Genomic DNA, 27,232 nt, shown 5'->3' with positions numbered 1-27,232 from the left:
GGGACCTTGCTGCGTTGATACTAGCTTAAGGATTGCTACCTGCCCATATACTACAGAAGAATTTCTAGCTTCAAAGTTCACAAAACAGAGAATGTAGGGAGGGCCTAACCACAAAAAAAAGAACATTGTTATTACAAATGGAAATAATTAGCCAGAGAAATATTTTCAAATATTTCAATTAGAGACAATGGTGTAATCAGCCAGGGCTACCAAGCTATTTCAGCCTGAGTGGGGTATCACTGGCAACAAATGTCCTACCCACAGATGATGCTTATACAAAATAAATACAAAGAAATCTTGACAGGCACATAAAATACACAAAAATGTGTTTTTGCCTATAACGTTTTATAAGGCAGAATCGTTTCTCCTATTTGCCCCATATTCTCATTTCAGTACTAAAACAAAACAAATAGGAATTACATGTAAACAAGTTTAATATTTCAGAAAGAGCTGCTGAGTATAAAGTAAAAAGTTATCAAGGTTTACACCACCACCTTAAAATGGGAAGTGCCACAATCTAGCTACAATATGCATCGCCTTCAAATGCTAGACTTGGTAAATTACAGTAATGTACCTTCCCCCTTAGCTGCTGCGTCCTCAGGATTGCTCTCACTGTCTGCCTCGTATCCCTCCTCCTCCGGTAACAGCTTGATGCTGTAGCACTGGGGCTCCTCTGTCTCTTCAGATAGATCCCCTGACTGAGATGGAAACTCTTTTTCCCCTTGGTCCTTCTGCTACAAGTTATGGGTGAAGAGTAAAACATTTATAAAGTATTTATAAACCTGCCACGTTTCACATATTAATATTAAAATGGACTGTCTAAACCAGCTTGCTATAAAATTAAATACATAAATAAATGAAGTCTCCAAAGCTTGGAAAGGTAGAAAACAATAATTACATAAATGATGTGTTTATTGTATGGCTGCTAGCCATTGAATAAAAAAGCTGATATATTTCTATTTAAAAAGAATGTCTGCTAGAAAAATAGTCTGCACCTGCCATGTAAAAATAACAAGATGCTCTTCAACTCTTTTTGCTGCATTATACAAGGGTTATAAAAGCTTTTCTTCTCCCAGGTCTCAGCATCAGAGAGCACTAAAAAGTAAATAGATTTGATACTCTTTCTTGTTGCTGATGTCTATAACACGTAGGCAATTCATTTCCATCAGTTATGTTAATAAAAACCAACAGGGATAACCATGCAGAAGGATAATTTTAGCCTTCAACTCCCAACCTGCCAAAAAGTAATGCAGAAATACGCTGTTCAGTAGTTCCGTAATCACACACCAAGTTAAGTGGCCTCCACCTGTGTTAAACTGTAGTGATTCACATGCTTTCAGGATAAATTCAGCAGTTCCTCTACGTTCCCTCTGCTGGGTAATGCATCTCAAAGCAAAGGACGTTCGGGTTCCTCCCACTCAGGCGTAGGACGTTCGGGCTCCTCCCACTCAGGAGTAGGACGGCCGGGATCCTCATCCTCCTCTTCCTCCTCATAACTGCGGAAGGGACAGGTAGCAAAGTAATGCTTACCCTCGCAGAGGGGGCACAATGGTGATGGAAGCCAGTTGGGTCCTGGCTTCCTAGCCCTCTGGCGGAAGCACTCCTCCGTGTCTTCCCCATATCCCATCGTTCGAGACAATGCCTGCAGCTCTACATGGACGGAGCAGTGCCTGGTGGTGTGGCAGGTTTTGCCACAGGCGAAACACCACAGCTCTGCTTCCTCCTTTCCCCCCTTTGCTCTGTTGTTGCTGCTTCTTCCGACTGCTTTTTCCCCATTTTCTATTTATTTATTTATATATATTCAAAACACTCCTGTGTGTGTTTTTTTTTTTTTTTAAGTTTCTGTAGATCCACTCACCCGCAGCACCGCTTCTGGCCTGCGTTTGGAAGGTGCTGTCGTCCCACTCTTACACCACGTGTGACAGGCTTGCTTCGGTGGTGACATCAGACCAGAAGAAAACACACAGCACTGCGAGTGATATGTTAAATGCGCTTGCTTGCACCGGTTTATTGCAAAACAAATAAAAGATAATGAACAAAAACAGCACAGGGCACTTGATGCCAAAATAAACAGACAAACAAAACAGACTAACACATAAACAAACAGTGGACTAACAGACAAACAAACACTGAGTCAAAACAGTTATTTACTTTACTTTTTAATTCTCTCCTCTCCACACCCGTTCTCCACTCACCGAACACACAACCCCGAGTAAGCGAAACATGCATGCTGTACCAAGACCCGATTGCTAATCAATCATTCAAATGGAATCTCGGTACAACTGCACGTGAATTAAATTAGTGCACACCTGTGTCCACACACTATACTTTTTAATCTGCATCTGGAGTGATGTGCAATCACTGTGCCTTAATACAAATATCACACAGATCCCTTTATATCCCGTGTACCAATACCTATACAACAACATTAACACACCAAACGCAACATATAACACAAATAAATAGCCCAGGGGCGGGGAACTTTGCCACAGATGTCCACTTCTTTCAAGCGTTTCAATTGAATTTCTTCTGTGGTATTTGATTATTGCTCCGATTGTGGATTTTGGTATTCCATATTTCTTTGATACTGTTCTGTAGCCATTTCCTATATTGTAGTTTGCTACGAGTGCTTTTCTCAAACGTGAATCTAACTCCTTTGTCTTGACCATAATATGATGTGATGCCAAAACGTTGTTCTTCTACAGATGTTGTAAATAATTACCTCATTTTCTGGCTATTGACTTTATATTGCAGCTTAGTTGTTGTGTAATTGTTTTCAACTAATATATATTTAAAAATGAGTTATTATATTTTTACAGACTATTTATGTAAAGGCGCCAATAATTCATGAACAAATAGTTGAAATTCCTTAAATGCTTTTATGTTTTGATTGTTTAATAAACTACCAGAAATTGTGTATTTTCGTCTTCGTCACATTAATTGGTGGATAATATTCACTAAATGCTTGTATTTAACATGCTTTCTTGAATTATCTTACACTGGGTGTAGGGTGCCAACCCTTTTGTCTGTGAATATATGTGGGAGTGGATGAAGTTAATGGCTCATTACCCTCTCCGTTTTCTCCTCAGGCGTGTCCGGGTCTGCTGAGATTTCTGCTAGGGCGACTCTGAGCAGGGAGTTGAAGAGCGGTATGGCTTGGTCAGAAGAGATAACCCCAGATTGGGAGAGCTGGTCACGCATTTCAGACAGAGTCTCCTCCACCGACAGGTACTGCAAGCAAAACAAGATTTTAATAACAATCAAATTGTTCCACTTAAAAAGACTTCCAGTAACCGAAAAGTGATACTAAACAAAAATGATATTGATAACCATCAAAATTAAAACGACACTGCTAACACTTTAGTTGTCTAAAGGGACTGCATTGCTAATTTTTATTTTTGATTAATTGGCTTTTCGCTACCATTGACCTAAATGTGTATGACATATGGTACTGTCCTACCTACAGGTAAGGCTCTTTCATTCTTTGTCATTCAAAATTGTGTTGGATCATTCTGGCAAGAACCATTTACCAGCACGGTTTATGCTTAAGGAAAACTAAAATTATGGAAATGGCTAGAAATACAAAATCCTGATGTTATGTATATCTGATATGCAGTCAAACCTGGACTACCTCTTGAATTAATAACATAACTTGTAATTAGATCAGCACTTCCAGTACTTAAGTGTGGCCCATAACTGAAAGCTTTTCTATTTATCAGAAAGAGGCTTATGTAGCAACAATTATTAGTGACAGAGGCACATAATAAGTGTCTCTGGGGGAAAGTCAGTGGTATTATCCTTGTGTTAAAATACCTGAAAAGAGAGCTCCGGTTCCACTTTCTGTAGTCCTGAACTGGCACTGTGGAGGCAGATTGCTAAGAGAGCTTCCAGAAGTCTTATGCTCTGCAGTGGCCACTCGTCTTCAAGATTTTTAGCCGTGTCACTTCCCCTGGCCTCCGCCTCTGTTTGAGGACTATTCCCCTTGTTGCTGAAATCATCTGTAGCCTGCCTGTCGTCTTCTTGGCAGGGAGGCGATGTACTCGCAATACCAGTGCTGGGCGCGGCACCAGTGACTTTGTTTCTGTCTCCGCTTGGCTGCTTCTTCTTAGCCTTACCATCTTTGTTTTTGGAAGACAACTTCTGGATGACCATGGTCATTAGCCGGTTGCATACATCCAGGCCGCCCAATTTGTAGAACTGCTTTTGGAACACAGGGCTGGACAAGTAGATCCAGCGGCACACAGACCACACGTCGGCTGCCCGGCGGATCTGCTCCTTTGAGGGAAGGGCAACGCTGTCCGGGGACAGGCAGGGCAGACGGCCGCCCAGGGGCTCGCTAGCTGTGCTGTCATAGCCTGACGTGTCCTCCGAGTCATTTGCAGAATCCAGATCAGAGTCTGTCTCTTTGGTGACACACAAGAATACCACGCAGAGGAAGAGGTTGATGGCATTAAGGTGATACTCACTGCCGCTCCGAGCCCCTCGGCTCTTCTTCTGGGGGCAGGCTTCCTTCAGACCTGCGTAGAACCTGCTCAGGCTCTGAGGACCCTCATTGACCCCCCTGTTTGGCTGGTTGCTAGGGGAGTCACCCAGGTCAAGTGCGGCCTCCCTCTCCTCCGCTTCGATGGTCTCCAGCTCTTGCAATATGATGTCAGTCTGCTGGATGTCCACGCACAGGATCAATGTTTCAAATACTTTCAGTGCTGATGAACGAACAGGGTCCAAGTATAGCAGCTCTATCACTTGGTTCATTCCATTACAGCTTAGAAATAGATCTCTTATCACCCTGTGTAAATTTTTAAAAAGCCACATTAAATTTACTGTTAAAAAATCTAAACACTAAATAAAATAAAATCTGATTTAAGAAAATTAAACATTCATAATAACTTCAATGAACTCGCTTTTAAAAATAAACAGGCACAATATTACACAGCAGTCAGTACCTTTAAGATTTAATTGCCATTTAAGATAAAATGTTAGTAGGCAGTTAGAACTCCACTTCACACATGCTGTGTCTCCTACTTTACTGAAACTGCTGGACAGGGGAATGACACATAGTTCAATATTTTCTCTAAATGGTAAACTCTGTTCATCCATGAAAGAATTGTTCTGTGGCTGAACAAAGAGGAGAGGGCTGCTCTAGTGTTATACTGACGCTAGTTATTTTTTAATTGTGTATTATTATTATTATTATTATTATTATTATTAGTGGGACTGTTCCAGTTTTTGATGACAAAAAAAGAACAATATTAACATATTGGTTGACTAAATTTTGCAATAACACTTTTTTTAGTACAGTGTTTAAGTGTAAAATAGTTGTTTATAAAACAAAAAGGCCACTAAAATAAAAGTGTGACTAACAAATGATATGCTATGGTTTTAGCTTACTGTAGTAACATACTGTAATTTATCTGTACACACTTCAGGTTCTGCTGGACTTTGCTTACCTGGATTTTAAAAGCAAAGGCAGCGTCTGGAGATAGACCTGTAGGACATCTAGAGGCAAGCACTTGCTGTGGTAGCTGCAAACCTGGGCACAGCTGGTTGTGACCCCCAGTTGTTGGGCATGGTGGGACAGCTCCACTCCTCTCTGGAGGACTGGGTTGAAGATGTGGGCGTACAGCTGCCACTGCACCACGGCATTGCCTCGCTGGGTCAGGTGACAAACATGACCTGCAATCTGCAGGCTCAGCTGCCGGTCATCGCTAAAGACCAAGTCCTGGTAGGCCTCCAGGGCGTTCCACTTCCAGAGCATGTCCTCTATCCCTCCATTGGGTAAATTCTCCTGAGAGCAATAGGAAGGGCTTGAGAAGCCATGGCCAGATTCCTTCCCCCCACCGCTGCCGCTGGTCCCACGCAGTGTTTCCTCTAGACTGGGCAGCTGGCTGCTATCCATCGTGCAAACATTGCAGGAGGCTAGCTTGGCCTTCTGGGAGGGCTGCCCCCCTCCAAGCTGCTCTAGGATTAGGCGGCCCAGGATGCTCAAAATATGGGGCTGGTAGCTTCTCAAGGCTGGGGAGCGGAAGACGTGGAGCAAAGGAGCCACCACAGAGCGGGGATCCATACAGCAGCAGATTCCCACTGCCTGCACACTGGCCAGGATCTGGAGGCAGACGGCCCCCGAGGAGGAGACACGCTGGAGGAGGCGCAGGCACTGATGGGCATATGCAGCCAGGCAGCAGCAGTGCTTAGGGTAGCGTACCTCCCCACCAGGGGCCTCCTCCTCAAAGGGGTTGCTGACAGCTGGCTGTTTGAAGGCCGAAACGGGTAACCCAGTGAAGTCATGATGGTGGTGTAGGAAGTGGGAATACTCACAGCGCCGGTGGCGGCGGTGACGAGCACACACCGACTGGTGCAGCTGCTCTGACTTTGCCTTCTTGATTGTGCTAACAATGTTCACCACCCCGCTGATCAGGCCCCTGGCTCGTTCTGAGGCTTCCCCAGAAAAATCTGGGTCTCGAGATGACAGCCATTCCATCTGCATCACAGTGGCTTCAAAAAGCTCCAAACCCCCGTGCTGGACGAACTCGTGGATCAGCTCCACTGTCTGGCTGAAGAAGAAAGGGTTCGGGGAGGCTGACTGTAGGCAGCACAGCAATACCTTCAAAACTCCTTCCAGTAGCTCAGGCAGCAAGAGTGCCCGGTGGCGATACTTGGAGAATGAAAAGTCATCCTGGATCTCCTGTAGGGTTTTCTTGGGCCGGGGGGCAAAGGGGTCAGGCTGCTTCTCTAGGCAGCTGCGGATCTTCAAGGTGGCCCGCAGGAGGTCGGTTAAATTCCTTCGTAGGTTTTCAGACAAGGCCTCCCTCCTGCCCACATCCACAGACATCAGGTGGAGGATAGTGCGAAGGAGCATTCGCTGGATCAGGGCTATTGGCTCCTCAGTCCAGCCACTGGCTAGATCCTCACTCCCACCACCTCCTTTCCCTCCTTCACCACCTGGTCCGCAGCAGTCCCCAAACTCCATGAGGAACTCAGTTAAGGTGGGAACCACACTGACGGCCAGGGCAGGGTTATGGTTCAGGGTCATGTCAAACTTGCAGACTTTTGCTAGTAGGGACAGCAGCACATGACACAGATCAAAGGGAGAGTTCTCCATCCGGTTGAGGATGGATAGGGCTGCCGGGTCTGTCAGCATCTCAGGGTCAAGCACCTGACTCAAATAGTGCTGCTGCTCAGTTTTTTCAAAGGCACTCATGGCTTCTGTTGGTGGTGGCGTCAGCGGAGGACCTTTGGTGGACGGTTGGTATTGGCGGCTCACAAGCAGGGGCAAGCCGTGCGACCTCCGATGCTTGCTCGTCCTGGGCGTTCTGTCATCAGAGTTGGCATCCGAGTCTGAAGTTGAGAGCTGCGATTTTCGCGCATCTCTCACAGAATACCTCTGGGCGCTCCTATGCTGGCGACGTGCTCTCCAGCTGCCCGAGGTCCGTTTCGATGCGACTTGGCCCTCTGAGACTGCCTTATCCTGAGCTGCTTTCAAGACTGGGAACTTGCTGTCTTTGGCAAAGAAGACATCCACTAGTGAAGATAGACTGAAATCTGTGAAATAGGCGACGAAAAAAAAACTTTAGTTTCAATAAATATGGCACATGCAAACTCTAGGGCAACAGTGAGTAAAAGCACCGATTAACCAATACATTGATGATAGGTGTGGTATGTGCAGTCATGCTATGATTTTATTAAGTTGACAGGTTCTTGTCCGATTAAGAAGCATATATACTGCCCAGTGGGATTACTTTGGGTCTATTCCTACTATTTTAACTACTTTTTGGATTAATAGCTTAAATTTTGGTTTCTTAATACATTGAAGTCCATTGTCTCGGCCAAGACAAATCCTGGCTACCGTCAACATTTTAAGTCTTAAAAAACTGAACCAACAGCTTAAGATCAATATTTCTTACCAATGTTTGTCTCATTATAACTATTTAACTCCATTGATTTGGACATTGTATTATCTTAAAACTATATTACTGTATATTGTGTAGTTCACACACAAAAAAATGTCATGTGTTTGAAAATGTAACCACTACAACTGTACTTCACTTCTACTTTTAAGCAAAACTGTAGTAAACTATAGAAAGATTTTCTGTTTTTGCTATGCTACTCTTGTGTTGTTGCTTAGACGTTACTACAAAAAACTTAAAATAAGACCTAAACATCTGTACAGCTTACCTGGTTGAGTCACACTGAATTACAATGAGTGTTGAATTAAAGGAAGCTTTATTATGGCAAATGATATTTGAGGTTTTGACTATAATCCCACCTGCTTTAAATTCTCCTGCAGAAGTCATTGCTACAATATCTTTTTTTGATATTTATGTTTTTGTGTAATTTCTAACAGAAAACAAGTAGTTTGTAGTATATTAATAATATTAACATATTAATTAACCCTACTTTTAATCCATTAATACGTTATGATACAATTATGTACCTAATCCTGTTCTTCCTGCCACTGGAGCTGACGCACAGTTTAAATATAGTACCCAATAAAGTAAAAATGTAAGAGCCCCTTGTTAAAATTAGCATGCAGTTACTAAAAGCCTGTGTCAACAAGGTCAGTTACTTGAAGCAACATCTGAAAAAAGAAAATGAAAACTGAATCTACTTTTTTTAATGTTGCAAAGCAAAAGCAGGCCACTCCAACTTATGTAAGATGTTCTAGAAGGTTTATCACATATTTGCAAGAATGTCTGGAGAAATACGTAAAACATTGGGAATGCTACTAGCTGCTAAGCGGGTGGCTAACAGAATGAACTGCTAGTGGGACTCAAACTTAATTTTCATGAATTTGTCAGCGTTTGCTGAACGAAATTGTCAAGTACCATTACTTAGAGTGATACTAATATTTTATTTCTTACCTGTGTATTTTTTCTATTGTGCAAGTTCTGTATGGCTGTTGTCGTTGCTGTTTTTGGTTAGATCGTTATTAGGCATGTCTATTTCCGATTCCAGCAAAAAATTGCTTCTGCAAATGATTCCCCAAAGCAGATGTGGAGGAAGTGAGGAAAGGAAGCGTATTTATGTTGCGATGTGCACAGAAGCCTGTGCAGAGCTGGTGCTTTAGTTTGTACCTGCCTAAGCCAGTAATTAGCCAAGGCTAATCCTAAATGTGTTCTCATTTCTTATAAAACAGACAAAAATAGACATATTTCATTTTTAGGTTTTCATATTGAAAGCTGTGTATTTTCTGACGACAGACAAATTAGGAGGCAGTATTTATTAAAAGTTACCTGCACTATTAGAGATAGCTATGGTGATATTAGTGAAAGCCTATATGTAGGCTGCATAGCAGCTCAGGAGCAGAGAGAAAGATTTGGGTCTGCAACATAATCACCAGTTATTTACAAGCAAATGTTACTTTAGTACAAACCACTGAGGATTAACTATAAACTAAGGATATGATTTTGTCACAGAGGCCACGGAAATCGTGAATTTGGAAATGGATATAAAAACACATTTGGTTAGGCACTGCCTTTATTTCCTTTAAAAATACAGTATATCATGCACTGAAAATACAAATATGCGAGTATCTGTAAATTGTTTCGTTTGTATGCATACAGCATTTACGTGTAGCTATGTAGGTCAGCGAATGAGATTTGTATTTTAAAGATGTAAAATGCATGTAAATGAACAGATCGTAGGCTAATGTAAACTCTCGGTTGTGATCTTCACATACATACAGAGCTTGTTAATTTATTTTTTTAAACAAAAAAGTGGGCTTGCATCTTCAAAACATATTAATGACATTTCTTGAAACTTTTTTTTAATGCAATGTCGCTAGAGTACCCAAGCAGTCTGTTAAAAATAAACACTCACTTTCTCTAAAACTAAACATTGCTAAACAAAATACTTTCGATTGCTGTTGAGCATCTTTTTTTTTTTTTTAATTTGCTGCAAACTGAAGCTAAAACAAGAGGTTTATCCGTTTCTGGTCTTTTTTTCTGATCTTTGTGATGCCCCGTTTCATGGACACAGTGCTGTGTGATTTGACCTTTCAAAACTCTTATTTTGTTTTTTCTTTTATTTTTAAAAGGACAGTGCTCTGTAGGCTATTCAGAAACAACCAATTTAAATGTTTCGTTCTTATTATTGAAGAAAAATATATACTCTTTCATTCTAAACACGGTGATTAAAACAATTATTTGACATGCTGATTTTGTATATCAGCATGTCAAAAAATTTACGTCAGACACTCATAGAGAAATAAGAACACAGTATTTCAGACACCGTCTGTTTCACAGCGCGGTGTGAAAGGCTGCATTGTGATGCTGTAATCTAATCTTTTATCTAAAAACTACTCACAAATGGTTTGGATTGAATTGAATGTGTACAGTGTTGTTTCTATGTGTCAGCTATGTACACATGAAAGACTATCAATGCCTTTAATGTTGAAGATAACCACAAATTAGATTTTACTGGTCACACAAAGGTGTATACTAGAAAGCTTGCATCTTATCAAAACTCCTCACTGTTAATTTTTTTTCTTAATCTTGCTTAATGTCCTTACATGACAAACCAACCAGGAGGCACTACCAGCATATAACACTGGCACAGATTTCCCAGAAAGAACCTTTTCCAAAATACCTAATAAAATTATACACTTGGAGAACTCCAAAATGCAAAGCACTAATAAAAAACAGCTTTTTAAATCTAATTCAATGGCAACATCACACATAGAGTGCACACAAGCAACCACAGCAAAGATGACGCCTTATTATAACCAATAAATAACAATCTATGCTCAAATGCTAGCCTTGCAGATTATGGACCCCATTCACAAAACTTAAACTCACGAGGGCCCTATGTTTCTAATACCCAGAAATTCTACATTTTCCAAGAACAAGGCAACTGACGACAACGAACATGATGACAGCACTGCAACTCCTCCATTATGGCTAGGCTTTAAAACTTTGAACTCCTGTATGCACAATACAGAACACCAATAAAGAAGGGCCTACCTGGAGCTTTGTCTTCTTGCACTGGGATCTTCCAAACCAGAGGGAGAAGTGACAGCAGCAAAGTGAGCAGCTCTTCCCTGCAGGTCAGCTCCTGTTTGAGAACAGATGGGATATCTTCAGATCCAAATCAATGGATCTTTAATTAAATAGAAGGCAGAGAGAACGGATAAAACAGGGTCCACGGACAAAAGGGATCTATTGAGCTCAAACTACCACCCTGTGTTTTTTGAGAAGGCAGCACACTGATTTTTTTTTTTTTTTTCTTGTAACCTACCAACCTGCCAAGTATTGTACTGGATGTAAAGCAAGGGCTGCCAAACAGTGACTTATCAAAAGCAAGTCTGGATTTTCAACAGCCAATCAGAATCCTCTGCAGGTTATTTTACGCCTCTGTGTAACTGTTTCCATAAATATTGTTGGTCTCCAAATCTTTCATCTTGAAAGAATTCCTCACCAGGGGGAGAACACAGCCCCCTAGTGTGAATTAAAAGTAAATAAGGTGCATGCATGTTCAGCTGTGACCAGCTGAAGACAAACAGCATGACACACAGGATGACTTTCACTATACTGCAGCTTTTAGGAACTGCAGCATTGGAAATCAGGACCTGGGGGCTGTACCAACTGTTTAATACTGTAAGGCTTTCCCTTCGCTGGTAAATGCCAGTGTTACACACTGACTACATTATTAGATGTTACACCTCACCACATTAGCACTGCTATATAGAAGGCTCGCTATGGAGGAACAAAATAGAGTCCACTGTCCCTGGATTGAGGCAATTCTTTCGGGATTCAATCACTCGAGCAGCTGAGCTATAACTGCACTCGCTTGCTGCACTTGATGCAGGAATGCACAATATCATACATGCTAACTTACTTAGCTGGGGAAATGTGGTTTGTTGTTTTTCCCAGTGGTCTTTCTGATAATATCTTTGTCAGCTTCGTCACTTGAAAACTGTGTATCTATGTATCGCTGGATCTCATCTTTATCGCAGTCCTCAACTTCATCTTCCCTTTGAATTCTACTTGAATTTTCTGCTTTTTGAATCCCTTCTCTTTGGCGCCATATTCAAGCGTACCTCTTACTGTATTCTCTTCACTCTGAGCACTAGGTGTCATTATCCCCACATCACAAGCAGCACTATTTGACAAAGTACTCATGGCAGGTTTGAAAGTGGTGAGCAGTTTCTTTGCTTGGTCATAAGTGGACGGTCTTCGGTTGGGAGCATCTTTAACTTTTTAAAACGAGGGCAAAGAAATGTTGCAATCTTGTGGGTGGAAGCGATTGCTAGCTTCTCTTTTAAATGACTCAATGCACAATCACGTAAGTGCTTCTTCAATCTGTAAAACCAGAGCAACACCATGTGTACTGTAGGGTACTTATCACCTTCTAGTTCTTCACTTGCAATTTTGAAGAGAGACAAGAACTCGGTAAGTATTTTGAGGACATCAAGTTGTATGCCATCCATTCTATCTAGCTGATCCCTGTCTTGTAAAAGTTGTCGGATCTCAGTGAACTGTTTATAGTCAGACTCCATCATTGCTGCTTTGCTATTCCAGCGAGTCTCACACTCCTGTATCACTGCATGTGCTAAACTTGTAACAGCTCCAGATTTTATTAGGTATGTTAAAAGGCTTCTGCACTTGTCAATTACACAAAACACATCTTTCATTTCTTCTGGTAAAGTCCTGGCATCGAAAGTATGCTTCAGCACTATATTGAGAACATGAGCAGTGCATGGGATCCAGTAGTAATTCCGAAGGGCTGCTTTCATGTTTGTACCCTGGTCATTCACAAACACTATTTTGGACAAAAGGTCAGTCGGAATACCAAATTCCTGCAGTTCTGTTAATTTGTTCTTCAAGGTTTTCAGACGTTTTGGGAAGACTTGCGTCTAATTCAGCTGTAGCTATGACTCGTGCATTTAACTTCCATTCATTGTCTACACGGTGGCAGGTAAGTACAGTGTATGCCCTTTTGTTGTAGTCATCAGTCCACATACCCGTTGTAATGGCTACAGCATTTTCTAAAGCCTTGTCTCTAGTCATTTTTATTTTCTGTGCTTTGGCTGTTTGCTTAGTCCTATCACAGACAGTCTGTTTGGCAGAACCATATTTGCATTTACAGATGCATAGTGTGCTCTGATATTTATAAGATTCTGAACAACTTGCTTGAATCCCTCCCCAGACACAAATCTACACACTTGTCTACCAACTGAGACTTAACACTTGTAGGAAACTTTGTTGCATCTGCCATTAGGTATGCTGTTACAGGCTTTAATTTCGATTGCCTGCCACTGCTGTTAGAGGTGAACTGGCTTATTTGATTCTTTGATGTCCACAAACATGCAGACACATATTAGAAGTCCCAGTTTTATGACTATCATACTTGTAAAGGGCATCTCACTGCAAGCACATCACAAAACCTTTGTACTCATTGTTTTTCGCGTTGACGGCCTCTGCAAATTTGCTCCAAACTTGAGATTTGTGTCTCTCTCCGTCTAGTTTTAAGTTCTCCAGAGCGCAACATTTTCCGAATGTTTTCCATTTCAGAAGCCATTATTTTAGTAAGGAATTTGCTAGATGTATTTATTTATTTATTTTTTTACTTAACGTTAAACTACTGACTACATCGCATACCATTTCCTTGTTACTGCACATGCCCAGTAGTAATCAAAGAACTACAGATAGCAATTTAAGCTAGTAGAGTGAAAAATACTATTGTTACTATTACTGCTACAATATGTTGAAATATATTGTGTAATATGTTATTTCACTTTTTACAGATGACATTATAAATAGTTGTAAATTAATGTTGACTCCCACACAACCTGACCCGAAGTTTATTTAAATGTATCTAACCCAAACCCGCCCGACCTGCGGGATGACCGGCGGGTCTCGAGTCGAACCGTGCATCACTAGCGGCCAGTGAACTTACATTTTTTTCCCCAGACTACAGTAACTTCACTGCTCAGCGCCTTCTCCCACTCTACTGCCTTTGCGCGCTCCCGTAGCCTGCAGGTGTTTCTGCTCTTCCCAGCATCTCTCAAGATCAGCCACAATGGTCAAGCCTTTTTGGATTCGCTTGACCTCCCTGACCCACCCCAGGTCCTTAGCCTTTCCGCTGCTTCTGCGAAAAGGACGCACTCTGACAGGATGAGGTAGGTCGGCTCTGCTGCACAACGCCTCGGCCTTGGCTGATCTCTGTCCCGGTACTTGGATCTCTCCATTTGACAGATATCGGTTGAGGACAACAGGGATCACGTCTTTCTACTGGTCAGATTTTTTTCGAAATAACTGTTCTGGATTTTGATTAATATTATTTTTTCTTTTTTTATGGTATTTCTGCTGTACTCTTTTGAACTTATATCCTTGGACTTGAAATTTTCATGACATAACTGAGGTAGAAATTTCATTTCTCTGAGAATTTTGATGTAATTGTGTTGGATATTTGTAGCATGGGGTTTTATACAATATATTTTGAGGTGTAGGAAGCAGAGCTCTATTTGCCCTGCCCACCAGAGCCAGGGATACGTATTATGTAGGGTGGGGTGTGCTAGATATTCTTTTTTCCCAGTACCATATACACGGTTCTTTACAGTGGTCTTTTTCTGTGGGAGAAGGGTGATGATACCGGGGGCTACTTTTTTGGATTGGGGGGGAACCTTGGAAGAGTTAATGTTTTTTCTTGAATCTTCTTCTATTGCTAGGGCTGCCTCTGCAATAGCTTTACTCACAGGATATCGTGTTTGTATTTTGCTAACTGTTAAACTTATTTTGGTTGATTCCAATGGACTAGTATTTCTGGCCTATCCTGGAATGTGCGAGGTTTAAATTCTCCTACTAAAATGCACAGCTTGTTTAGATCTATTATGTAGAAAGAAAACTGATATTGGCATGATCCAGGAATGCCATCTTTAGCAACAAGATGTCCCTAGACTTGCTAACAAATATTTTTATGTGGCGGCTTCCTCCTTGGATGATAACAAAACCAGAGGTGAATTGATTGTTTTATACCGTAATCTTTAAATCATGACTTTTGGCTAGGGGGGAGATGAAATTGGGATTGTAACTTATTTGAAGTCTATCATTTCTGGCAAAAGGGTGGCTTTTGTTTCAGTGTACGCCCCTACATTTTTTGACTCAGTTTTTTATTTTATTTCGCTGACTAAACTATTATTGGAGTTGTCTGATTTTTCTTTGGTCCTCGGTGCTGATATGAACGCCATTATGAACCATATTTTAGACAGATCAAATGCACAAGAAGGGAGTTCACAGCGACTGGCTTCCTTTGCATTGCAGAACTTTGTTTCGGATATAGGTGTTGATATTTTGCATGTGATTAATCCGTCCATTAGAGAGTACAAATCTTTTTCTAGGATTGATTTTATTTTCGCAACAAGCTCTCTCTTTGTTGAAGTGCATAATGCTAAGATTTTGCCCATGTCCGTGTCTAACCATCATGCGAGCTATTGCAAATTTGTACTAACCAACACCTTGACTCATGCCCCTAGATGGCACTTTAACACCACTTTATTACAAAATGAATCCTTTTGTATGGTGTTTCAAACTAAATGGATGAATTTGGATGAGTTTAACTTTAGTTCTGTTGATGACCCCCGTATTTTGTGGAATTCAGTTAAATTATTTATTAAAGATAATTCTACTCTATTTGTTTCCAACCTTAATAAATCACGGATCAGCAAAATCTCTGAAATGAAGACTAAATTGGCTTTTCTGGACCACTCAACAAAGCTTGCCCTCTAAAATCACTGAGCTCGAAATCAACCTTATCAGGAGGGAGCTTAACTTGCTGCTTATCCCAGGGCGATACAAAACTATTATTTCAATGATAGTAGACCTTCTCACTTGCTCGCTCTGAGGCCATGTCGAAACAAGCGTTTTGCAGACATTTTAACTGTTAAATCCACACAGATTAAACATAATTGGACAGATCCTTCTCAAATAAAATCTGCATTTCATTCTATTCCAACCTCTACAGTTCCGATATTTGGCTTCTGAGTGTGCCGAAAGCCCTGACATAAAAAAAGAATAAAAATAAAAATAAAACTGCAGTCACAGGCCTCAATGTTCGTTTTCAAAAGTAATAAAAGCTATTATATTGCTCACAGCGCAGACAGAGACAACAATAACATCACTTTCTTGACCCAGATGGCTTTCCATAGAGATTGTTTACTGTTTCAGTCTCTCGTAGAGCGAAGAGCTACGGCTCTTCAAAGCTGATTTTAGCCATTCTTCAGAACATTGGTTCTTCCTTGCCTTCCGTGAATTCGACCACTTATACTCCCATGATTCAGAAACTTTATTCAGAGCAGTTTAGCTTCCATTTCATTTCTCCAAATTCCAAGCCACTTCTAGGCGGTGGAGCGCACTTCTTTCTCTTGCATGTAGCGCTGTTCCTCTGTGGGGCAAACTCAAGCATGGGTATACTCCAGCTCTCTCATAGGCAAACTCAAGCATTTCTGAAAGTCATGCGGCTGGTTTTGTTGTCCAGACTTTCACCCTGCGATTGGTTGGTTTGGTTATTTTGGGCTGTGCCCGAGTCTACATGGGGTGTTTCTCGTTGGTGGGATGTCAAAGCATACTTAAAACTGTCTGGCTTGCCTTCTGCAAGATACTGCTGACACCTAAATGATTCATTCAACGATAGGTAAAGATAAAACGTGTCCAGCAGTTAGTTTACAACTCTTTCTAAAAGCATTCTTTGTCATTTTGTGAGCAGAAAACAAGTAGACACAGAGAATGGCTTAACATCTCCATTTGTATATTTCAATCCTGTTAATTTCATACACAGAATGATATTATGACCCACTTTGCAGCATCTCGTCCACTGCTGGACCAAACGTATGCCCTGGTTTAATAGGGGCATCCAACATTGGTATTTTGTCCCCGTCAGGCACGCTGTGCCTGGGAAATCCAAAAGCTGCCTACATGCAGCTATCAGCGCAGCCATGTTCCTACCTACAGCCTGCCCGTTCAGTTTTTTTACACGGAAACACATCCCGCTGTTCTGGCAAGAGCCTGTGACTGTCAGTGAAGGACCTCAGCAAATAGGACTAGTAGGTTACCAGAATAGTTGCCCAGATGAATGCACTGGCTAAATAGGCACGCTTGAGGATCACCGCCGAGACCCGACATTGCTTGTTGGGGCAGAGAACGTCCTTGGACAGGAGTGCTAAATTAGGCGTCAAATTGCTTATTGGGAAACAGCTTCCCAGAGCTTTTCCATCTGCTCTGAGTCTTCCAATCACTCTACAGGGGAGCAGGAGAGGCAGAGGTAGACGAGGAAGACTGAAGACTGAGTCCTGCATGGGATACTTTCCTGCCTGGTCTCTCTCAGCACAGTGGCATGGAGTGAGGACGCAGCCACCTCTCTAACACCTTGTTTGTAGATTGCAGTGATGGAAAAATTTAGAATTTGTTTTTGTTAGCTTTCCATTAACACAAGTAAGTGCAGTAACATGAATACTAATACATTTTGTGGCCAAATGCAGTTTGTAAATCCAAGCTCTTTCAATTTCTTTGTTTCCCTTGGCATTAGCATTCAGCTAATTTTTGTGATGCAGCCTTGAAACAAATAATTACCATGTAATGGATTTTAAAATATGAAAATGCTGCTTGGAAGATAATAATAATAAGAAAGGTAATTTACTTTATATTACTGATCAGAAGCACCAGGAAAATTAAATGTATTTGACAAAACTATGATAAAGACTGGTACATATTCGTCAACATGTAGGAATTTCAATATACAGTGCTACCCCATTATTACGCGACCTGTTATTATGCAGAATCCGTTATAACACGGTAAGGTTGTGGCTCCCATCTCTCCCATAATGCAATTTAAACTGGTTGAACAGCAGTTTCTATTATACTATATATATATGGTAACAAACCAGGACTTACACTGTTACACAACTGGTCTACAGACCCTGTGTGTGTGTGTTTGTTTAAATTTAGTGTAAGTTTGCATATGTAAATGATGATCATGACAACCTACACCAACCCCCCCCCCCCCCAAACCCCGAGTTAGAACCTACATTTATTACACTAACACCTGTAATGTGTTTTTCATATTTTAGTGTGTGTATGGTACCAACAGTAACAACAATGTTGCGAATCAAGTCATTCCATTTATTGAATGAGTTTGAATAACTGTAAAAACTGTGACCAAGCTTCATCTAAAGAATCAACGAACTGTAACCTACATGTTATCACTAGGTGGAACCTGGATCTCAGTAGGCAGACATTACTTTTTTTTTTTTTTTTTAACTAACTAAATAATCCACTTCAAACTTTACCCTCACTATACCAAAGGGAAAACAAATTTTGTTATAAAATTAAAATTAAAAAAAATAATGAATATCCTTATATCATAAATGACTACATCAAATGTGTTTGTAGAACTTAAATACCCTTTAGATGTTTAAGTTTAAGGATAACCTACTGGCAGATTAAGTTAAGCCACTTAGTAAAACTATAAGTAGTTACCACTTGATAAAGACTTGTATGTATTCATTGAATAAAAATCAACCTTAGCAGAAGGTAGTCAGTCACTGCTACCATTTTTTTGTATTTGCATTCTACAGGCTGTGTTACCTGATCAATGATGGAATCCAAGGTGCGGAGAAGCAGGAACCCCCGCCCCTGCACCAGGTACTCTCCCAGAGCCACCATGTGACTCTCCTCATCCTCCTCTGCCCTCTGGGCCACCGCGTTGCACAGTTGGTGCACATCTGTCAGGAACTCCCGGGCCAAGGTGTTACTGGCACTGCTCATGTCTGAGCTGGGGAGAAAAAGACAGAAAGAGAACAGAGCACTGGGTTAGAGCAGGGTCACAGACATTCACTACAAAAGAGAATGTTGCAGACAGTCGCCTTTTAGTGCACACTTCCAAAAGCACCGAGGCATGTGCTATATGGATGGAAGGGTTAACCTCTTGGTGGACACTGCAGCAGCTCTGCACAAGACCAACACTAATTTAAAAAAACATACAACATATTTAAAAAGATAGTGGTTTGATTTTTGAAAGAATATTCGAACATGAAAAAAACAAGCACAAACTCCTCAAATAACCTGCATAGCACCAACAGCTGTCAAACAAAAGAACTTTTCCAACAGCACCTTTTGACTGATAGGCATCATGTTTGGAAATTCCTCTGATGGATAGCTTTGTTTTCTTGATGCTATTGCAACACAAACTTTAGACAAGTTTATCCTTTCCCATCTTAGACAGTTTGCTTGAATGATCAGGATGCAAATCAGCTGTTTTATTTTCAGTAATTAACAATCTTACTGAAATCAACTGGCCATGTTACTGGTTTGATATGGCCATATTAGCTCTTATCTGTCTTGCCCCAGACTGCGCTATGCTGCACATCACATCAGAAGGTGGCAAATAAGCTCTAACAGGAATTCACTCCTGGAATGATTTCCATTACACGAGAGTAGATGTTAAAACTTCATGCTGATTTGAACTCGGCTCTCGCCAAGATAAGCACCAACTAAGACGTAGCTTTACAGTAAACTAATGTGATCCATATGTGTCTCCATCCATTTGCATTCCCTCCATATAATGATGTAGATATCCTTCTGTCTGGTGTTAATGGCTGAAGTGTAATGCTGGCTCCAGGGATCTGCTTATTGCCTCCCTGGCGCATCAGCACACACAACAGCTGCGATGCTGGCTCCGGGGATCAACCACAGTGCGGCCTCCCCAGTGCATCAACATGACAACTGTCTGGATTGAGCTAAGTAGGGTACATCTCTGGGGTCTTCAAGTGGGCACCTTCCATCCTCAGTGTTTCGTCGACTAGCCCACGACACCTCAAGAGGGCTTGACGGTGATTCTGGCGTCCCAGCATCACCCCCCTCTGTCCCCCACTCAACTCAGCCCAGCTTACTTACCTGTACATCAGCGTTTCTTTCTTTCTATTGTGCTTGAGATCCCCAGCCAGAATCTTTTCGTCTCAACCACAGCCAGTTGCTGCTCCTCTCTGCTGCTTCAGATAAGTTCTTCACTGTGCGACGCAACTCTTGGTCACTGAATCCGACGTCTCTGAGAAACCGGGTTGTAGAGTGTGCCACAAATTCTTGACAACCCACTTCCACTGGGTAAACCCGGACTCTCCATCCTCGCTGTTCCGCTTCAGTGGCTAGTTGAGCATACCGCAGTTTCTTCCTCTCGTACGCCTCATCTACAGCATCCTCCCATGGCACTGTTAACTCTACCAGATGAACAAGGCGTGCTGATCCAGACCACAAGACAATATCTGGTCGAAGGTTAGTGGTGGCAATCTCAGGTGGAAAAATAAGCCGTTGACCAACATCTGCCAGCATTTTCCAGTCTCTAGCAGCTTCTAGTTGTCCTGGACAAGGCTTGGTTTTAACACCTTTTCTTGGTGGTTGCTCTCTGGATGGAGGAATGTTGTCTTTTGTGTGTAATGTTTTGATGGAACAGGTGGCAACTTACTGGTCAGGTTACGCTTGTCTTCCATTGCTAAGGCCAAACATCGCAGCACCTGGTCATGGCGCCAAGTAAACCGTCCTTGGCTAAGACCCACCTTACATCCTGTCAAAATGTGCCTTAATCTTGCAGGTGATGAACACAAAGGACATGAGGGATCCTCTCCTACCCAGAGGTTTAGGTTCTGTGGTGATGGAAGAACATCACATGTTAACCTGATGAGGAAACTGATTCTGCTCTGTTCCATTGACCATAGGTCTTGCCAGCCAATCTTGCATTGTTCCACACTCTCCCATCTCATCCATTCTCCCTGCTTGGCCTGGGAAATGGCCTTTATACACCCGATCCTCTCCTCCTGCTTTTGCACCTCGTTGACTACCAGCTTCCTCCTTTGAGCTGGGGCTGCCTTGTGCCATGTAGGAGGAGCTGAACTGAGACCAAGACCCCCTCTTCCATGCTGAACTTGCCCCATGATATCACCAATTCAAAGGGCAGCCTTTGCATCTTCCACAGCTTTCTTTGCCGCCCACTTTCTTCCAGTTTTCAACACAGGTGCTGCCTCCCTTACACATTTGTCGCGTGACTCTACTAATGTCATTTCCAGTCTGACCTTGGCGCACTTAAATTCCTCGGTTAGAGTGGAGACTGGTAGCTGCAGTATTCCTTTACCATAAAGTCCCACTCTGCTGAGGCAGCGTGGAACTCCCAACCATTTCCTGATGTATGAACTGATTAAAGCTTCCAGCTTCTCTACTGTTGTCAAAGAAACCTCGTACACAGTCAGTGGCCACAGCAACCTCGTCAGTAGACCACACTGAAAGCACCAGAGTTTTAGTCTGCCTGGTAGAGCGCAGCTGTCTATGCTCTTCAACCCTTCCACTGCTTGTTGTCTAACTTCTCCCACACGAACTGTGTCCTTTAGATCCCCGTCGTACCATCTCCCAAGACTCTTCACTGGCTTCTCAGAGACTGTTGGTATTGCCTCACCATTAATGAAGAATGTTTTATCTACTACTTTGCCTTTAATTATAGAGATGCTCCTTGATTTAATGGGCTTGAATTTAAAAAGGGAATTAAATGGTTTAATCATATTTATCAAGTTGTATTACAGATATCAAGTTCTACTACTAACTAAACATTCAATAAAACAGCAACAAATCACAGTTAATGCTGATACAATTCAACAAGAGTGAATTCATTTATCAGCCCTTTCATAAGTAACTTTACAAGGGGGCAGTCATTCAATTTTTTTTTTTACAGAGACAACAGCATCTGGCTAAAAAGGGCTTTTACCAAAACTGGAGTTAATAGGAACCTTTAAAACACCCTTTCAGCCATGCGTGACTAAATGTAAGACAGACAGTAAAATATTGTAGCTATGTTCAGGCTATATAATACATGCCACCACTGTCACATTGCTTTAAATTAGTCCTTGCTTTATTGTGCCTTTCAACTAGAAATTAACCCTTGAAGGTACAAGAGAAATACACGTTCCACAAATAAAAATATGCCTAATTTTCTTATTTTTGCAATGAGGTGCACAAAATAGGGTTTAAAATTTACTGACAGGTTGATCTGGTCATCCAAATTGTCAGTTTCCTCGTGATACTGTGGCAGGGCAGGAGAAAAACCCTGCACAAACCCTGCTTATTTATTTTAGAACAGGGTACCCCTCCCCGCGCCCCTGTGCATAGTTTGTATTTGTTTTATATTATTACTATTTATTTTATTTATAAACATGATGGCAAAGCCGTGTGTTAATTTATTATTTGGCTGCATAGCACAAAACCTCGTGCAGCGCTCTCTGTTCCAGGTGGGTGTTCGGAGGAACAAGAGTGAGAAATAAAGAAAAATCAAAAACGAAAGTAAAAATTAACAAATGCTATGTGTGCTGGAGATCACCAGCCCGGTTCTTGTTATTTTGTTTGGATTTTGTGTTCACTACTTGTTAAACCTTTTAGATCGCTCTGTGAACATTTTGTTCTTGTAAAACATTTGTATTTATTTTTCTGTTAATATAAAAAAAAAAAGAGCCACAATGCGCTTTGCACCCGAGTACTGCCTCTGTTTTCAGTTCCTGCATCTGGCTTGACGTCACTACCACTTAACCATTCTGTGACACGTGGTGTGCAGCATAGGATTCCAGTGCTTCCTGGACTCAGGCCACAGCAGGTACTGCAGGTGCAATTTTTTTCTTTTAATACTTTTTGAAGGAAAGGAAGAGGATGGGAAGAAAGAGGCAGACAAAGGGGACACCTGGGAGGAGGTGGTGGTGGTCCCAGGTTCTGACTCAATTTGGACCACCAGCCTGCGCTGCCAAAAAGGAGCAGTGGAAGACTCAAGGGGCTCCCCTGTGCGGCACAAATATTTAACTTTGCAAATACCCTCAATGACCAGATGTCCTGGGAGCAACATATGTCTCTTGGAGTAGGCAACGTGCTTGGATATGGACTGGGTGTAAAAGCTAAGGCATGCCTAGCACACTCAAACTGAGAACCTGCCCTGATCAAATATAATACCTCATCTTTCGGGACTAAAATTTGTGGAGAACTTAGTTTGGTATTTTGTTGTTGACTTAAAATCATTATTAAATTTACACTGCAACTATAACTTAAACAAAACATCATACCATGTATAGCTATTAGTAAATAATTACTTTGTATTTGTTTTAGTTGTGCATAAATGTGACAAAGAGCAGAAGATCCAGACTTAAACATGCCGTATCCTTTGTTTACGACATTCTATTATATTTTGGTTAACTGTGGCTAATTTGGAACAGACATGCACATAGGAGAGAAACCTTTTCTATGTATATGCTACTAAAAATAACTGCACGTTTTAAGCACAACTAAAAAAACACACATACATAAAAGACAGACATGCTTTTTGAATATATCATGCTGTCTTCTCACTGTTCTACTTATTTCACAGTTTAACTGTGTGTGCCCATACTTTATCAGAAAGCAGATTAATCAATTTGTGTTACATCTACAGGGAGCTTCCCCCCTCCTCTACTCATATCTACTTACTCTATATACCAAAGAGGAATACTGCTACTACTAGCAGTAGAACATAATTAACATGCTGTACTCAAGCTGTTACAGCTCAGTACCCACACAAGAAATAAAGGGGACTGACATAATTGTTTCCAAACTGAAACATGTACAAATACAAGTTAGAAATGTTTACTATTTTAACAACAACTACTACTATCTGTTTCAAAATCTGCACAAGTGGACATGCAGAAATAAAAAGCCTCACTTGCACCATGCTACTCACATCCTTGTTAATAGCCAGCTAAAACAAGAGATCTTTTGTGTATACAGTAGTACACATACTGTACTTGACATTATGCAGTATGGCAAATATACTGTATACATATGCCCTAACATTGTATGTACAATACTCTTCATGTTTTAATGTTCCATCACAATGATCTATAAAATATTTATCTCATAAAACATATAACAGTAAGAAATCTGAATTATGACCATTCCATATAAAGGTTGGTTAACCCATTAATCCTCTGCATTACATCCACAGCTATGCTTAGATAGAAAGGGAGCTCTGACACACTGCAACTTAGACACACTTTTTTCTGAAATGAGCCTATAAACAGTGGCTTAGTTTGTTACCTATAGTAAAGTTACAGAAAGCAACAGGAAACAGCGTGTGCTACCCTCTTCCCAAATCAAAAAAATACTATAGCAAAAGAGGGTAAAAAGAAATAAGCTTTTTACACTCATAAACACACAAATCCATAAGAAAATTACTAACTACTATGGATGTGTTTTCATTACAACAAGCAATCATTTTATTATCTGTCGTCAGCAGTAGTGCCACAAAGACCACTGTGCTTTAGTTCATTCATTCGCTACTATCCCTGTGCTGTGGGTTGTGCTTTTAGATTTTACAACTCTTCTTGAGTGAGAGACAGAGAGAGAGAGACAGAGAGAGAGAGAGAGAGAGAACAGACAAAGCACTAATGGCACAAATTTCATTAAATCAGAATTCAAATGGAAGCTTGGTGATGATCAGTGCTTCACATGAAATCATGTGATGTCACAATGACTCAGCTCACAAGATTAATATAGAACAATCCGCAACTGTATCTGAGAAGTAGTAGTAGTACTATTTGAATTTTTTTTCTTGTTATTAATCCTTGTCTAATTCCAGTTGCTCGTTTATTCATATTTTAAAATCAGTGTACCAAATACAGGCAGAATCATGCATAAAAGTACTAAGTAGTAAAGCAGCAGAACATAGACAAGGTTAACCCTCCATACCGTTACCAGCAAAGAAAGGTTTAATTTAACCTCAAAGAAAGAAGGCGAGAGGTTATGTTATAATAACTTGCCTTATAATAACAAACATGTTGCTGCTGCTTCTTTTAGCTTTTAATAAGAAATAATAATAATAATAATAAAAAAAAACATTCCAGATTCAGTTAACTGCAGTAGCGGAACAAAAACATCTGATACACCAATATTCTGGGGCAGTATTTAATTACAACAGGTCAGTCGAAAGCTTTCTGCATAATTTAGGAAGGCACCCTAACATTTGCACAATGTTCATTGCACCAGCTACCTGTACATGTCCGGCTATCACATTCCCCACATTGATGCTTACCAAGTTTTCACCCAGGTCAAACTGTTCCACCACCTGATAAACTACCTGTATTGTGCTTCCCTGCCAGGCAGCAAATCTACTGTATCTACTTTCCTTTAGCTAGTTTGAATGTGGGATCTAAAGGTATTCAAATTTCTGAAATATGTAAAATTTATTTTTTAAACAATATGGGGCACTGCATCTTGAAATGAAGCAAGTTATTTTTTTTTTTTTTTGTCATTAGATCATCATTAAAAAGTCACACTGTTCTGTTTCTTTACTGCCATGCAAAACTATGACTGGGCTTCACAATTAAGATTTTACATTGTAGTCATTATTATTAGTACTGTGCAAGAAAACTTTATTACATGGGCTGTTAGGGTACATACATAGTCTGGCCACTTTATTTGGGACAATTTTCAAATAAAAAGAGCACATCACGAGTCAATGGTGTTATTCAAATAAGCTGAACCATGCCAGTTACTGTATTATCGAATGACTGTGCAGTTTATAAGGCACAGTTAATGGCTGGTCAGTAAAATGGGTAAAACTGTTAGGCACTGATAAGTTCCCTGTGCCAACAGGGACCGGTATGAGGAAAATACAAATTGCTAACAGAAAATCAAGCAAATAACTTTGGTTTATAGTAATGCAAAATGAAACCAATCATATGTCAGGCTAGATAAGAATTAACAAACACAGACACAGGTTTTTCAACCCACTTGAAGACAACAATGTATACTGACTATTAATTTTGTTACATTTTAAGTGACCAAATGTCTAGACCACAGTGACAGCTCAATTGTAGCAAGCTTGCATTGCAACCTCAAACTACAACGATTGAATCCTTATTTTTAATTAAGTTTTTTATTTCAAATGTATCACATATCATAACACAGCTCCCTTGGGGTTGAGACTCTAACATTTGAAAGGGATTCTTTATATACATTTGCATAATATGTAATAATTTACCTGTTTAACATGAACATATGTACGCAGCTGTCAGTGTGAGAGAGTTTTGGGTCATAGAGTAATTTACTGTCCAATTTAGACACTATGCAAGTAAAATGCAGAATGCTCTTGAAGTCCAGCTTTTCTGAGTCTGAGACTCCCTTCCTGGGAGTAACAGCACTGCCAGTGATGCTGTCCTGCCACTCTTAAATTTCAACAAAAAGCAAAGGGGGCTGCTATTGGATCAAGGAAGAGGTGGCTTGAGGAAGGAGAGAAATACACGTTATTTCTTTAATTTGGAAAAAAGAAATGCCAACCATAAATTACCAAATTAAAAACTGATAACCAATTATCAGAGGAACCAAGAATTATTGCTAAATTTGTTTCTAGATTTTATCAATCTCTTTATAATTCGTCTATTCCAGAAATTAATTCAATCTCAAAATATAACTACTATCCATCTCGGAACCTTTTTAAAAAGGTTGCGATTCTGATTCAACCATATTCAAATTAAGAGCCATTTTAAAACTTAATAATAACACCTCTAAATTCTACAAAAAAAATTCTGACGAAATTCAGTGCTTTCTACACAATCTTTACATTGAAGCTATTGAAAGAGAAATATTACTCCCGTCCTTAAAGCAAGGCCTTCTCATTTTGATTCCCAAGCCTAATAGATTATTAAATCTTGATTACAAGATCCTGGCTCATATGTTTGCATCAAAACTCAAATCTGGCTTAAATGAAATAACAGGAAACGCAAAGTCAGGCTTTATGAAAAACAGACATACTGGCAACATCCTCCTCGTCCTTGATTTGGTTGATTACGCCGATCTAATCACTGAGGAAAGCTTTGTATTATTTCTAGATTTCCATAAAGCTTTTGATACGATAAAGCATCATTTTATTCTAAATGCAATAAAGCCTTTTGGGTTTGGCAATTATTTCAATAGAGCCATATCAGCTTTAGATATATAAGGAGGGTAATAGCTCTATTAAACTAATAAATGGTACCTCACCAAGATTTAATATAGATAGAGGTATAAGACAAGACTGCCCTATGTCTCCTTTTCTCTTTCTCCTCACTGTTCAAATTCAGGCTACTCAAAGTAACAGTTGCCATTGGCATAACTGTATCATTCTCTAATGCTTCGGGTTTGTTTCTTAACACAAAGAAGTGTGAATTGTTACCAGTTAAACAGTGTCAATGTACTGAAATTGAAAATATCCC

The 27,232-nt window shown here is 40.6% G+C and overlaps 1 protein-coding gene across 6 annotated transcripts in view; it reads right to left on the bottom strand.

Annotated features, from left to right (window-relative positions):
• LOC121316074 (lysosomal-trafficking regulator-like) overlaps positions 1-27,232 on the bottom strand; it is a 134,780-nt gene that overhangs the window by 80,388 nt on the left and 27,160 nt on the right. For 4 of the 6 annotated variants that reach the window (XM_041250816.1, XM_041250818.1, XM_041250819.1 and 1 more), the window contains exons 4-9: positions 18,576-18,762; positions 10,959-11,049; positions 5,448-7,539; positions 3,814-4,786; positions 3,070-3,231; positions 575-734 (exon numbers count right to left, since the gene is read on the bottom strand). In XM_041250816.1, coding sequence (XP_041106750.1) covers positions 575-734; positions 3,070-3,231; positions 3,814-4,786; positions 5,448-7,539; positions 10,959-11,049; positions 18,576-18,762 — 3,665 coding nt within the window. The remainder of the gene's footprint in view (positions 1-574; positions 735-3,069; positions 3,232-3,813; positions 4,787-5,447; positions 7,540-10,958; positions 11,050-18,575; positions 18,763-27,232) is intronic. The other 2 variants (XM_041250817.1, XM_041250821.1) reach the window with 1 other exon arrangement.

This window comes from Polyodon spathula, chromosome 5 (genome assembly GCF_017654505.1).
Source record: "Polyodon spathula isolate WHYD16114869_AA chromosome 5, ASM1765450v1, whole genome shotgun sequence".
NCBI classification, from domain to species: Eukaryota; Metazoa; Chordata; class Actinopteri; order Acipenseriformes; family Polyodontidae; genus Polyodon; species Polyodon spathula.
Note: the sequence above shows the minus strand (reverse complement) of the source record. Positions and strands in the feature narration are given on the sequence as shown.